At 44.4% G+C, this 15,509-nt stretch overlaps 1 protein-coding gene across 1 annotated transcript in view; it reads left to right on the top strand.

Moving 5' to 3' along the window:
• Positions 1 to 15,008, top strand: part of LOC120898276 (protein furry) — a 46,198-nt gene extending 31,190 nt beyond the window's left edge. The window contains 6 exon segments of the mRNA XM_040303886.1: positions 215 to 667; positions 818 to 892; positions 1,182 to 1,211; positions 9,791 to 11,187; positions 11,405 to 11,682; positions 13,608 to 15,008. Of these exon segments, the coding sequence (XP_040159820.1) occupies positions 215 to 667; positions 818 to 892; positions 1,182 to 1,211; positions 9,791 to 11,187; positions 11,405 to 11,682; positions 13,608 to 13,972 (2,598 nt within the window). The 3' untranslated portion in view covers positions 13,973 to 15,008.
• The last annotated feature ends 501 nt before the right edge of the window (positions 15,009 to 15,509 follow it).

Here is a 15,509-nt window from a genome sequence, read left to right as displayed (position 1 = left end):
GTGGTGCATTGCAACCAAAGCTAATAACGCAATGCGAGCATTACGTTTTCAAAAAGGTCGCTACGTTTAATAATAATATCGACTTTGTTAGCGATCCCATCTAACTGTTCGTTACGGAACGTTCGCTCGTGACGTTGATTGAATGTTGCGTAAATCCGCTCCTCACTAACGATTGATTGTATTATATTCCCCATCCTTCCATCCCCAAACGCAGAGCCCCAACTGGAAAGAAGCGCTAAAGATCTTAAAGTTTGTGGTGACACGAAGCTCCAGCCTTCAAGTAGTTCCCCAATCATCCGAAGGAGGTGGTGGTGGTGGTGGCGGTTCGTCGTTCGCTAACCTGCACGGAAGCTTCAGCGATTCGGAGGTATTCTGCAAGAAGGAGCTGGCAGGACGGACGATGGAATTTTCATTCGACGTGTCGCAAACACCGCTAATAGGGCGAAAATTGCTGCTAAAATCCGACCACGATACAAGCGCACCGTCTGGCGTCGGTGGTGGAACACAAATGGGTGGTAAAGGTTTTAACGGTTCGAGTAATGTTACGGGATCAGGAGCACATTACGGTGGGCATGCTGGTACACCAAACTCACCACGCCGAAGTGCCAGTCTTTCGCCTGCCGATACGGCTCCATTAAGTGGATGGAAACGACCATGGATGTCACAGGTAATGTTCTATGCTCCATGTATGTATGTGTCTTAGTATATTGTTGTTTTGTTGTTTCATGCCATAATTCACGTACGACTTAAAATAGGATAAGACTGAATCTCATTACAAGTAGCTAAACAGTATCGTTTTGTGTTTTCATCTGTGTAGGGACGAGTTCGGGAGTGTTTGGTAAATCTTCTAACAACCTGCGGACAGCGTGTTGGACTACCGAAGAGTCCATCGGTAAGTGTTGTTAGTTTTTATTACAAGTTTAGTATCTTTGTTTACCAAACTGGTCCGAGTTTCGGGAAGTGTGATTATATGTTGCAAAATTGATTTTATCTATAATCTTACAAATCAAGGGAAAATGAGTGCTACACTCATTGCAAGTATGCGGGAGGTTTTGTTTTCTCTTTTTTTTAAATTGAATAATACGTCATGTGGTCATCGAGTAGTGTAACTTATTTGATTTTTTCTTTTCTATTTATGTAACATTCTGTAAATTCCCTGTTAACAAAATGATATCATAAAGGATGATATCATAAGTTCATTGTATTCCAAGGTAAAGAAACATTTAATTTCCTTTAATCATCCAACGTAAGTGCTTCATGCGTGTGCAATTCGCTTCAGCCGATTACATTTGAAAAGCTCATATTATTGTACACATGCTATTGTATTCATTTTGTGGTATCATTATGTTTTGTCGTACAACAATATCTGTGTACCGCATACATTTACTTACTGTGTTATGTATTGGTTATGCGGATTTGCATAAATTTAATTAGTTTTCTTTACTTTCATCTATGTTTTCATTATTGTCCGTTCAAGATCCGATTTCATTCGTATTTACACATATATACCACAACAATTAGAGTAATAGGAAGCACACAAACAAACAAACAAACAAACAAACACACACGCGCGCGTTGTTTTGAGAATTGATTCGAATATTTAGAATGTTTGAGTTATTTAAAAAGTGCACTATCTCTGAAATAGCGGGTCGGTTCGATGGTATATTTGATGAATGCATCAGTTTTTACAAGACCGGACATAATCGACTCCCAATTCCACCATACCATTCTCCCGTAGCAAGGACGACTTGACTGTGACGTCCGATTGCGTAGTAGTGATGGGTAATTCGGAGCAGAGTCTCATGGATCAACTCCCCGACTCCGGTGCGCAAAACATGAATCCAACTCCGTATCATAACCGGATTCGAATCCGGATCAGTCCGGATCAGTGCGGATCAGTCCGGATGGACGAGTCTTATTGGGCCTCTACATGTTTTGGGCTAGCGTACCGTACCGTTTCTTTTTGTATGGATAGTTTGAGGGAACGGTGCGCAGAGTGACCAGGATTACCGATTTAACTGTATTCATACCGATTTTTTGATATGCCTATCGATTCACAGATGATCACCCTAAAACTACCGATTTTTCATTTATCTTACCGAAAATCACAGATTTGCTCATAATACTGACCGAAAAGTTATAAAACCATTTTGATAAATGATTTAATGCAGTAAACTCCATATGAAATATGGAAATCAATAGCGACCAGAACTAAAAGTTCAACACTGACCCGTTCAGTTTTTCGCGTCCGGCGATCATTCGCACACTTTAGTGAACTGAGTGCGCGGCATAGGTCTCGCACAATTGTCCCATGCCCATTCCAGACCCTTCCGTACTGATCTGGACTAATCTGGACTTATCCGGACTGATGCGTTATGGTAGTCGATGAGTTCGGAGATCTCCCCCCCCTCCCCTCCCCCCCAAAAAAAAACAGTCCATATTAACTTTGAGTCCGACTCCGATGGGTACTGGAGTTGGACCGGTAAAAAGGTATTTACTCATCACTACTACGTAGTGATACTAATATCTCTCGCAAGCACCTGTATAGACCGACACGCGCGCGTAGGTAGTTATGCCAAAAAGATCTGCAATACCTGTATTAATACTGTAAAAATGTACCAGCTGTGAACTGGTGCCTCTTCCACCACCAACACCACCACACCGCGCCCCCTAGATTCCAGATTGCCGATAAATAGCTTCAAATGAAATTATACACGGAGCTCGAGCATCATGAAAAGGCACATTTGTCAAACAAAAAAGGAAGAAATATGTAAACCGTGCTTGTAAAAGAGAACCACGTGTACACCCGGTGGCGTCGGGTGTTGGTGAAAATGATTTCACCTATTTCATTGCGAAACCATCTCTTCACTATGGCGAACGCCATGCCGTAATGCCTCGTTCCGAGTAGTAGTAGTAGTGGTGTGTATCCACCGCGCCAAAAATGGATGCTTCAAGGAACAATGAAACATTATTGCTTGTGTGTTCATTTGTCTCATTTGTAACATTGAGCCGCTCAAAAATGTTGCCTTTGAGGTTAGTAATGTCTTAGTTTCGTTTCGTTCCGGCCATTCGGAGAAAAGTGTGTGCTGGAAAACTGAGCTCGAATGCTTGACACAATCGGATTTTCCAGTGTTATGAGTTGCTGTCCTATTGAAGATATGGGGGCGAAAAGAAAAAAAAATCTTCGTTGTGTAGGTGTTTTGCCTGTTTGGTGTAGACGATGTTTTTCAGAGCACTTGGCCAAAAATCTATATAACTCAATCAAGCGCCAAACATCCCATTCTCGTCATACGCCATCGCCCAAAACGACAACCATGCCATCCATGGCCCTAACCGACTGGCTTTGGAAGCAAATTTTGTCGTTGATTCGTTGAAAAATGTTTGATCGAGATATTAGAATAAGCTGCAAACAAACAAAAAACAAAAAATTGACCATCTTTAGCAAAAGTTCCGCGAAACGTTGGGAATAGAACGGCGTTGAAAGAGCAATGGGGACTTATGGTGGGATGAGTGATGAAGTCGCCATGCATAATGGATCCTGTACGGTGGAAGTGTGTAAAATTTATTTGTGCAATCAACCAAAAGCTTGGTATGGCAGCATTGACGGACTGGGCTGAATGTTGTGATATATATGGCTAATTTGGGTCTACGCGAGTTTCAAATAGCAGCATTGAAAGGTACGGAATGCGTTTGAGCTTAAATGTGTACGTATAACGGGGATTAAAATGTCCACTAGCTGTCCGCTGTTTTAATAGAGGTTTGAGAAAGAAGAAGTAAAGAAAGCATGAAACACATACACACAGTTGCTTAAAGGAATACAAATGATTTATGCAAATGATACGAAAAAATAGTTAATGAAAAGATGCATTTGAAAGTTTATACAGTAGGTCTGGACACTATTTAGCTCGAATAACTTTGAAACATTTTCATTTCAACATTTGAGTGAAAGTGAATGATTACGATTTGATGATGATATAAGATACAAAATGAAAGGATACTAAATTCCCCAACTAATTGCAATATAATTTTTTATCACAAAATTTGCTGTTTTTTGCATATTTTTGGCCTTTCCCCTCGTTCATATTCAAATTTCATCTTTCACACAAAATATTACAGAGCGAAATTAACGGTAATTATAATACGTATTGTGTGTAATTTGAGCATAAAAAAAGAGTTGAGGATCACATTGTTCTTCTTAAAATTAAATTTGATATTAAATTTCTTGATTCTTTCTTATGGAAAGTGTACCCTTACGTGATGGGCAGGGAACCCTAGCGCATCCCTTTTGGACAAGACACATTGGAAATTTCTATTGGATTTCAAATTAGCCTGTCCAAAAAGGGTGCCGGAGAGTCCAGTTCATTTTAGAAAGAGTCAAGCAAGGGTCCCAAAATTATGTGAACCCCTAAAAAATCCTGTAATATGGTGACCCCTTGTCACTAAAATATGTGAAGTACTTACAATCCCTGACCACTTACCGGTAAACCCGTTACTGAAGTCATGAGCTCTTATCTTGTACACAAGAATGCATTCGAAACGAGCACAAAAAATACAACTGAAAATTGTTATAAAAATATTGTAAATGTACAAGTACATTCAAACAAAGCGCATAATGGAGTGGAAAAACAAAAAAGGAAGGAACATTAACTATGGTGCAAAGATTGAAATAGGATCTCGCTATAAATAACTGTCGATTTTTTGAGCAATGAATATGTCAAAACGGTGATTAGGTAGCTCTTCTTTTGGCTAACGCATCCCGTTTGCGAAATATTTTCGCAAATACCTTCCCGACCCGCTATTGTTTGAGATCGGGAAGGTGACAAAAGGGTTTCAAGTCATTGTAAGAGTTCCTTTGTTCGTGTGGCGACAGTATCGATTGTTTGACAATGTGTGTTGTGGGACTGTGATGCACAGAATCCCTTTTGACAGACGTGTCAAGCTCCTTCATGTCCGCGCTAGGAGGTGTAGCATAAGCCTATAGGCCTGTGTTCATGTATTTATAATTTCTAAAGATTTATTTAAATAAATTGCAACCGTTGGAGCAATTGTGGTAGAAGAAAGTATGAGCGAAATGGTTCTCCGATCGCTCATTGGACTGTAAACAGGCAATAATATCGGCTGGCCACGTTCCTCGCTAAAGCTGCTTTGCGCCAGCTGCTGCTGAATGAATTTTTACGCAAGAATAACGCACCAAAAGCGCTTTCTCGCGGCAGAGTACGTCATTTTGGCAAATGGTGTGATTTGAAAGCAATCAAATTTTGCGTAACAAAGCAACCACCGCCATCGGTCGGTCGGGGCATCAACATGAGCAATGTGCCGCAAACCGCAGCCATCCGCGCACAGTTCTAAGCTGCCCAGCTAAGTGTGAATCATTTGCGTTGGCTGGCTGGCTGGTTGGTTGGTTTGGTGGCACGTTAGACAGCTTACAGCACTCGCTTCTGCTTGAAAAAGCACTCATTCGACGTTAATTGAGTGGCCGAGGTACGGAACGGTTGTTCGGTTTGGGCATGATTGAAACAAGGATAATAAATGGCTGATGGGGTGAAAGAGCGTTTCTGCTACCCCAGTTTGAAAGTCACACTAGTGGCGGCTAGTTGGAAAGAGTCGGTCGGTCGGTCGGTGAAAATGTATGTTTCGTTTTTTTTACGATGGCTGCAAAAGATTGATTCGACATTCGGATTGGAACTGTTCAACCGAATGGCGGCACACTGTCCAATAACTGGAGATTTATGGGAGCTAAACTCTCACATCGACACAAGGACTGCTGCATGCTGCTGCACCCCGGTGACGGGGCGGCGCATACGGTTGTTGTACGGTCGAAAAAGTACATCTTTCCGTACCACAAAGCCCTACCTTGGATCGGGTGTGAAATGGTTAGAGAAAGTTTGAATCCTCCTTCCGGGACAAATTGAACGTTGCAAATCGGTAGTTTTGCTTGCGAAAGCTGACAGATATATTTGGGGCAGAATTTCATTTACGTCTTTAAGATTCCTGCATTGTTCCCCTAAGTTCCCCTCAGTTTAGTCGCTAAAGTTGCAAGCTTTGACAGGCCAAAGGTCTTAAATTATTCGTCCTCTCCATTGCTTTCCCCCTCCTGCTGGATTCCGGTACCAGGCCACGAACAGTCATTGGGACGGTATGGAAAAGATATTGCCACAGTTACGGTTCACTGGGTTGCAAGAAAACCGTGTGGAACCCCAGCAAAAGTACAATGGGAGTGTACGTATATGGCGAAAGATGAGTCTAAATGGCTGATGCTTTTTGAATGTGCCTATGCCTTTGTCTCTCTTTCTCTCTCGCTCTCTCTCTCTCTCTCTCTCTCTCTCTTTCTCTCTTTCTCTCTTTCTCTTTGAGGCCTGGTTTTGAGTGTGACAAGTTTTGTGCCTTTTTTTGCTTCACAGGACAACCCGACAACTTGCAAAATTTTCGCTAATGTTGTGGAAATGTGCGAATAGAAAAGAGTGAGGATTAGGTATATTACTTTTTTGCTTGTTTGTTTATTGCCCCTTTAGATTTGATTGGGGAGGAAGCTTGTTTTTTTTTTGGCACGGCCTGTTTGACACGGCGGCGGCAATGTAAGGCAAAAGAATACGGAACGAGATAGATACGGCCAAAAATTATCACATCCGAAAAGTTTTTAAGATTCGCCAAAATTTATGACGCTGTCAACAACGGTTACAACGGACAGAACGGATTTTTGCTTTATGACGTATGAAAAAGTTTCGGAACGAGGATAATAAGACAATATTTTTCCTCAGACGAATATGGTATCAGAGTCACGCTTTCAGTAACTGGGGAGTGGAAAAAGCTGGCGGTGAAAATCATTTTTCAAATGAAAAAAAAAAAAAACAAAAAACCAGCTGCATGAGCAAACACGGTTTTAGCTGTTGGGTGATATTGATGAATCAAACAAAGAGCTTTCGAATAAATTGAACTTTCCGCGAACGCGCTTACTTAGAACTGTATCGAATAGTGATGGGCGGGTCGACCCGAACCTATCGGGTTGGAGTCATCCGTACGCAACCCGGAGTCGTTCTAGTCGTTCCGAATGGTACGAGTAGTGTCAGTACGCGCAACGACTCTGGTAAGTGCCAGAAAGCATAAGCGACTCCGACCCGTTGGTGCAACGAGTTCGGGTCGGGTCGGGTAAGTCCGACCCGTGGTTGCAGCTAGTTAAGGTCGACCCATATGATGAGTAGTAGCGAGAAAGCATAAGCTACTCCGACCCGTGGTTGCAGCAAGTTCGAATCGGGTCGGATCAAGGCAGGCTCAATACCCTCGAACTCGCTGCACCATCGGGTAGGAGTCGCCTATACTTTTCACCACCTACTGGGTCAAGGTAGGTTCAATACCCTCGAACTCGCTACACCAACGGGTAGGAGTCGCTGATACTTTTTCGCACCTACTCATCATTCGGGTCGACCCGAACTCCTTGCATCCGCAAGTCGGATTTGATTCCGACTCCAAACTAGCGCACCCGCTGCACCCACGGGTCGGAATCAATTCCCCCAACTCCGGGTTGGGTCGTGAAATGAATCGTATGTCCCACCACTAGTATCGAACTCTTCGGTAGAGTGTGATCAACGGGTAAACAGCCCTCTGCGTTACGTTTGTGTAACGCGTTACGCATGTGGCTTATTCCACAAAATATCAATCACGAACTGCTCCTGTCACTGTCCTTAGTCAAATATCAAGTTCTCAAAGGAATATCTTTCGGTTTATCAACTCGATGGCCATATTTTAAAAACTTCGTGACAGATCCTGGCGAAAATAAAGCTTTTTTGAAACTGCTAATGGAAGGACTCCAACCTCATTTACTCCACCTTTTCGTTAGAAAATTACCCAATTACTTATTTGTCCAGCGCTACAACCGATTTGCGGTCTTGTCCAGTGTTGACAGGAGTGTCCACACCTACTCAAGGTCTCGCGCCTTCGTCTACCAATTCGTTATTGCGGCCTTAACTCACCTTAACTTGGGCCTACCACGACCTCTCTGTCTTGTAGACGGCCAACCAGGACTGAATAGTCCGGGTCGATGCGTATAACATGGCTAGCCCACCTGAACCTGGCTATCTTGATACGCTGCACGACGTGAGATCGCCGTACATCTTAGTGATGGATAAAGTTGGCAAAAATCCAGAGTCGACTCCGATAATTTCGAAATCGACTCGGGAAGGTAGAGCCGTCCAGCATTACCGGGAGTCGTGCGGAGTTGGAGTCGTCCAGAGCCGTCCGGATTAGTCAGGAGTCGTCAGGATTAGTCCGGAGTCGTTCGAAGTCGGCCGGAAACGTTGGGAGTCGGAGTCATCCGGAGTCATTCCGAGTTGTTGGGAGTCGGTTGGAGTCAGAGTCGTCCGGAGTCTGCCGGAATCGACCTTCGAAACAAAGGCCTATATACGAAGTGCACGCGCAAAAAACACAACGAAATGAAATGCCTGATTACAAGCACATTACACCGGACGGCTCCTGTTGACTCCGACCGACTCCGATTACGGTCGACTCCGATCGACTCTGGACGACTCCGAATAACTCCGACTTCGGTCGACTCCGGCCGATTCTGGACGCCTCTGACGTCTCCGAACGACTCCGAACGACTCTGGACGACTCTGGACGACTCTGGACGACTCTGGACGACTCTGGACGGCTCCGAACGGCTCCGATTCCGGGCGGAACTAGTGGTTCGGATTTTGACGGAGTCGAAATCGAACTAACAATAGCCGGAGTCGGATCGGAGTCGTGGGTGCACTCCAAAGAGCACATCACTAGTACATCTCGTATAGCTCGTCGTTCTATCGGCTCTTCCATTGTCCTGCCGCACATACGGGTCCAAAAATCCTTCTGAGCATCTTCCTCTCGAACGGTGCTAAGAGGATTTCGTCAGATGTAGGCAGTGTCTATGTCTCAAAGGCATATGACACTGCACTGGTACTGGTATTATTAAGGTACTGTAAAGAGCTTCATACACAATATAGTCCCAGCTTCCTCCATCGTGATAGCTTCTTTGAGGTGATCCTGCTTTCAGTCTGCTCGATCCCTTGTTAAGCTTCAGTTACATAGGAGAGCCACATACCAATGATGTCTATATTATTAGTGTTATTTTATGTATTCTGTCATCTTCGCCATGATCTGGGCCATGATGAAGATTCGGAATCCTCTTTGATATTTTGCAATTATCTTTTCACCGCGAGGGACCTGTAGGATCAGGGAGAATTTTTTATAGACGGTATTCAACACCGTAGTATGTCTGTAGTTGTTGCAGTCCAACCTGTCTCCTGTCTTGTATATAGGGTAGATGATGCCGAGATGCCGAGTTTTCTAATCATGCACCTTTGTTGTTCACGGAATCACCGTCAGTGCTGCTACAATTACGTCGCACAAAACAATTAATTTAAAATATTTTATAGAATATAGTAGATTTTATAGATTACAAGACCCAATAACTGCTAGCTGATGTTTAGGTATAAAGGTTTTATAAAGGTATAAAGATGAAAGATGGGAGATTAAAGTGAACATAAATCTGTTAGAGCGCTCACGAAACAGCTTATGCCACGTAGTACGAACAGCTGCTACAGGTGTTAAAATGCCAGTACATGTTATTACGCTATTTTTGTAGTAATTATTCCGCACCTCCGCACAAGCGCATTACACCAATCGTTGGTGTAATGCCTATTAGATACTTGATGTATCTACCACTGGCTCACGACTGTACACTGTTCTGTAATTGTGTCTATATGCGTAATATGGTCCGTATAGTTACGTACATTAACTGTTTCCATGCCTTGTTCCACAGGTCATCTTCAGCCAATCATCCGATCTGCTGGAACGCCAATCGTCCGCAGCTTCCAGTACGGACGAAACCTCCGGTGCTCAGCAGGATCTGAGCGGTGGTTCGAAACGCGACGACGGTGCGCCCGACTTTGGAGTGTTCAAGGACTTTGACTTCCTCGAGTACGAGAGCGAAAGCATAGAGGGCGAATCGACGGACAACTTCAACTGGGGCGTGCGCCGTCGCCCGCTCTCTGAGGGTGAAAATGAGCCTCACTCCCTGTCGGCCGCCGGTGTCCGCGCATCACACACCAATATCGACGAAAGTCTGAGCGAGAAGACGCCCGTGTTCAATCGCAGGAAGCGGCCCAATGCTGACGATTCTTCAGACGAGGAGGTTGAATCGGAATCGCCGCTGGACGAAGAGCCGCGCCCAATCTTTACGAAGGCAGCCTACCTGAGCGGCCCTCCAACGAGCCTGAGCCTGCGGGAGCGGCGCCATCGACGGGATTCGGTGTCGCGCAGCGATACGAGTGGTTCGAGTGCTGGCGATCTCGGTGACATTACGCCGTGCAATGCGTCACCTCACCTGCCGGGTATGCACCCATTCCGCACTGGTCCGATAAGGGATGAAAGTGTGGACGTGTGGCGACGCAATCTGGTGGGGCTGCTCGTGAACCAACCCTCATCCCATGCGCCCGATCTGCTCAACCAAATGTTCCGCCTAATCAAAGAGCTGACGGTGCGCTCGATTGCAATTTCCAAGGAGTGTATGCGATACTTTACCGGGTGCGGAGTACAGCTGGGCCATCGCATATCGGTACTATCGGACCTGCTGGCCACACGCGGTGATCCTCCGAAGATCTGGTATCATCAGAGCCTGGCGACCACGCCCCGTCTGTTCGAGAATCTCCGCTACGGTGTGCTGGAGGTGCAGGAGCACCTGGAAACGTTCTTCGACCGCAAAGAGACGGTGCTGGACAGTTTGGACGAGGTGAAAACGTCTTGCAAATTGGCACTGTTCACGTCCGACATTGACTCGGCCAATGAAGGAACCGGAGGCTCCAGCGCAGTTGTTTCCCTGTCCACCTCCACCGATCCGGCCACGGCGGAGCTGCTGCTCGATCTGGGACGCGGGCTGTACAAGCTAATGTTCCAGTTGCTGCTGCTGATCGAATCGGACCATAAGATCGCAATCAGTGTGGTGCAAAATCTGCGACAAAATGAACAGATGCAAGATCTGTCCAACCTGTACCTGTCCGTACGGGGTGCGCTGCTGCGCTGCATAGACGACGCCGAGATGGAATCGCTGGATACATCGACCTCGACTGAGGGAGAAAACACACCCACCCCTTCCCCGGGTTTGCCAATGAATAACAGCGAGTTTGAAAACATTTTGGTCGAGCTGATCGACAATCAGCGGTAAGTAGTAATTGCTGTAATTAAGGTTGATTTTGCTAGTCTTATCTTGGTATGTAGAGAATATCGTAATAATATTACCGGACGCGTGCCACACTGGCGTGTTGCGTGATATTCGATATTATTAGTTGCTTACGATGGTAAAATGGTAATATTTATTGATGATATTTTCATACACCCCCGTGTGGGTGATTTCTGTTGCTTTTCCCCATTCGCATAGGTGGTCAGCGGCGATAAATCACGTAAAACAGCACAAACAAATGTCGAATCATTCTGCATCGAATTACAACCTTTCTGGGGGCGCCAGCGGTAGTAGTGGCGGTGGCAGTGGTGTTGGTGGCATGATGTTCGCCTCGGGTGGCGGTAACTGCAGCATTACTGGTGGCGGCGGCGTTGGCGATGGTCTGTTCGCCAATCTTGGCACGGAATTTAAACCCGTCGATGATTTATCGATCATATTGAACGTTTACGCTCACCGGCTGACGAAGGATAGAAATGGTAAGCATTAAAGGGATGAAATGATCATGGGAATCGAAATTATTTGTTTTTGTTGGTTTTTGTTTCTGTTTTTTTTTTCATATTTGGAGGATTTTTAAGATTAAATATGTTACCCCAAAAACCATATAATGACTGTTTGCTTTTGCAGCAGTATCAGCGACAACTATTTCTCATTTTTTAAACGATTTTCTCTTACTGTGTCAAAATTGTTCTCTTCCGAATCGCGCACACATTTTGAAACATTATTAAACACCATTACCTTTCTGGACATAGTTGAAATCCAATAAAATGCACCCGTTTGATTTGGACCAAGAACGTAAAGCAATAGATTTGTGATTGCCAGCAGTAGGACAACCCGTAACGACATTATTGATGGTGTCGTGTTCGGGGCTTCGGCCACAATAAAAATAAAATAAAAACCTACCCTTACAGTTGCTGACCGTTGCAAAAACATCCATAAAAGCCAAAAGCGTTCTTTTGGGGAAAAGTGTGTGTGTGTGTGTGATACGTTTACAGAAGTTTGCTTTTACGCTGAAGTACGATAGCGTTACACAATGTTTTGAAAAAAAAAATATCTTTAAGTCTCTTTAAAGCTGATGAACTTATAAAGATTTGTGTGTAGAGCGTTGAAACACGATGGCAAATGTTACTTTTTTAAGTACATAAACTGAACCTATTTTAAAATCAGCAGCAAAACATTTATTTTTCAACATTAACCGACCCGGTTGAAGTGTTTGCCTTCCTTCATAAATGTATTACTTCGAAGCTTTATGGTGTAATTTATTGCTTCATTTACATGGTTGGTTGCGCTGATAAAGCACTCAGCAGAGCAACCAATTGGTTCGAGACTTCAACCTATCAACAGCCCCTTAAATCATGCACAATCATGTGTCAGTCCGTTGCAATTGCAAACAGTGCACAGAGCATGGCAAACTTAACGAGGACGGTCCTGGTCCTACTTTCGCTTCACCGTCGCAGGCCGCAGAATGCAATGTTGTTGTGAGTAAGATAAATGTAGTCGAAGATATTCTGAGTACTGAGTATCTGGAGGTTGTGCTATTTTTTCCCTTAGATAGAAAAAAATAATATTGCAATTTTTCGTTGAAAATGCCTTTTTAGGGGGGGCGCTCAAGCCATACGAGGTTTTGAACCCTTAACGGACATGCTGTTAAGTCCTACTACTTGACGACTGTACTAAGTATGCGGAGAAGCTCAGTATAGGGATTGAAAGGTTAATAAACAACTGCCTACTTGTTTAAAACAATTGTATCTTTGAATATCCATCATAGCTTACCAAGCACACCATGGGGCTGTGTTGTCTAGGCAACATGTGGACAGTAGTGATACGCGTAGGTTCGTTTCGTTATTTAAATCGGAACATGAGTCAAATTGTGAACCTGGTAGGTTCGCTGGCACGGTAGGTTCGCTGGAACGGCAGGTTCAGTCAGAACAGTAGGTTCAGTCATAACAGCAGGTTCAGTCGGAATGGTAGGTTCGGTTGGAACGGTAGGTTCTGTCGGAAGGCTAGATTCAGTCGGTACGGTAGGCTCAGTCAGAATGATAGGTGCAATACGAACGGTAGGTTCGGTCTGAACGGTAGGTTCGGCCAGAACGGTAGGTTTGGTCGGAACAGTAGATTCAGTCAGAATGGTAGGTTCGATCGCAATGGTAGGTTCGAACGGTTGGTTCGGTCGAAATGGTAGGTTAAGTTGGAAACGTAGATTGGGTCGGAACGGTTGAAAAACACTTAATTTCGTTCCATTCATGTTTTTGTTGTTGAAAATGTTCCATCACTAGTGAACACTTGTCTAGTGGACTGGTAAACCCTGTAATAAAAACAAAAACACTCCACTGATTATAATCTGGTCCTTCAAACCGGTATATCCGCTTAATATTCGCTTTTTATTCTATTCCCCTTATCATAGATGTGTTCATTGTTTCACGTTCGGAGCTCGAGCTGAGTGAAATCTATCAAATTCTCATGGAGAACCTGCTGCACGTGTCGTCAGCGCTATCGAACATGGAAATCAGCATGAAAGCTAACACAAGTTCCAGCTCCTCGACCGTTACAACGATGACGACAATTCCAGCAGTAATTGGTACGGGCCCCAGCACCGGTCCAGGGAACGGCGGAACCGGAAATGGCCATTCAGGAGCACCGGGCAACGCAGCGGGCTCGTTAGCCGGTTCCACTGCACAGGGCAGCAGCAATCTACCACCACCGCCGCCGCCTGTATTGGCACCGACCAATCCGTTCAAAGACACCGTTGACATCATTACGACACTGTAGGCAAACTAACGGGGCAAACGACGCTAGGGAGCTGGTATTGCAATGTTTGTGGATGGTCGCTTGTTGCTGTTGAAATGCCGGCTCTCGGTTTGGGTCGATCCGCCTGGAACACACCGGACCGGGGCCGGGCTTACACGACGATGAAGGCTTTTGCATGCAAATTTGATTCCATTTTGGCGTGACACTCAGGAACCGAACCGGTTTGATTATCCACCATAATCCGTGTCCTCTTTCCGTCCTGCTGTGTCGTTATCTTCCGTCATTTTCCGTCATTTTCCGTTGTTTTTTTGTCTGAAGCCATCTTTCAAGGCACTGGTACAACAGCAAAGAAAACCAATTGATTTAGCCCGCTTTGTCTGCTGGTGCGATTTTTACGACGAATTTAACGCGAATTGCGAGACCCCAGCACCGATATCCATTCGCCCGTGTAATGTGATTTTAAGTGAGGATCAAACCCAAACTGGAAAAGTCAAATGTATTCGAAACGAACCGTTTCACTGGAAACGTGTCACACGGAACACCAAAAAAAAACCGTTTGCGTGAAGCAGCGCAGCAGGGACGGTATTGTGTGATAATAATGTTGAAGTGAAGCGGTGTGGTCATTTTTTTTTTGCATAAAGTCCGCTGCTTGGCGAACGTTCCGAATTCCATTTTAATAATTTATCCATTCATCCATCCATCCATCCATCAGCGGGAGGATTGCTGTGAGTGCGGCTGTCTGTGTTTTAGTATTATTTATGGATGGTGACAATTGGCGGCCTAATGCCTTGTGACGCAGCTTGCGAGCCAGGCAAACGATAAAGTACTAATCAATGAAATCATTGTAGCATGAACAGGACATTAAATAAAACCAGAACCAAAAGCCCAGCAGCGAAACAGTTAGAAAAAAAGAACAAAAGAGTGAGACAAATTTAGGCGCGAGCTCGCGCTTTCGTTGCCACTGCTATTCGAATGAGGAGGAATCGTTGTATTGTACTGTAGCATTTTACAAAGTGATTTGAAAATAAAACGTAAAACTAAGCGTGTTTGCATACTACCTCTGTCCGGTGGGAATAACATTTACTTTTCCAACAAGCGCATGCCGAAATAATCAGCCAAAACTGTGTTTGTTTCCTAATTGGGACTAATTCTCGTAAAACAACTGACAGTTGTTGTGCGCGTACAAGGTGAAACATTTATTATTTTCCCGTTTTTTCTTCTAATTTATGAATACTTTTTTATAAATATTCGCCTTTACTTTATGTTAGTCTTTATAACAGCGCGCGTGTGGGTGTTTTCATCACAAACATGCATATCCAACATATTGTGAACTGTTTCCATTTGATTTTTGTGCTTGCGTGTGCTGCATCTTTCAAACAGAAAATCATCGTGAAAATGCTCTGTGTAGTGCCGCTGTGATGCTGTGGCGCGACTGAAGGTAGCATATCTGGTTATCAATGTAAACCATCCCTGCCTCAGCATTTGTTCGTGTAGTTTTCTCCTTTCGATTCTATTCCCCAGGCTGTTCATTTATCGTAAGGAGAAAAATGGGTTCACT

This window comes from Anopheles arabiensis, chromosome 2 (assembly GCF_016920715.1).
Source record: "Anopheles arabiensis isolate DONGOLA chromosome 2, AaraD3, whole genome shotgun sequence".
NCBI classification, from domain to species: domain Eukaryota; kingdom Metazoa; phylum Arthropoda; class Insecta; order Diptera; family Culicidae; genus Anopheles; species Anopheles arabiensis.
Note: the sequence above shows the minus strand (reverse complement) of the source record. Positions and strands in the feature narration are given on the sequence as shown.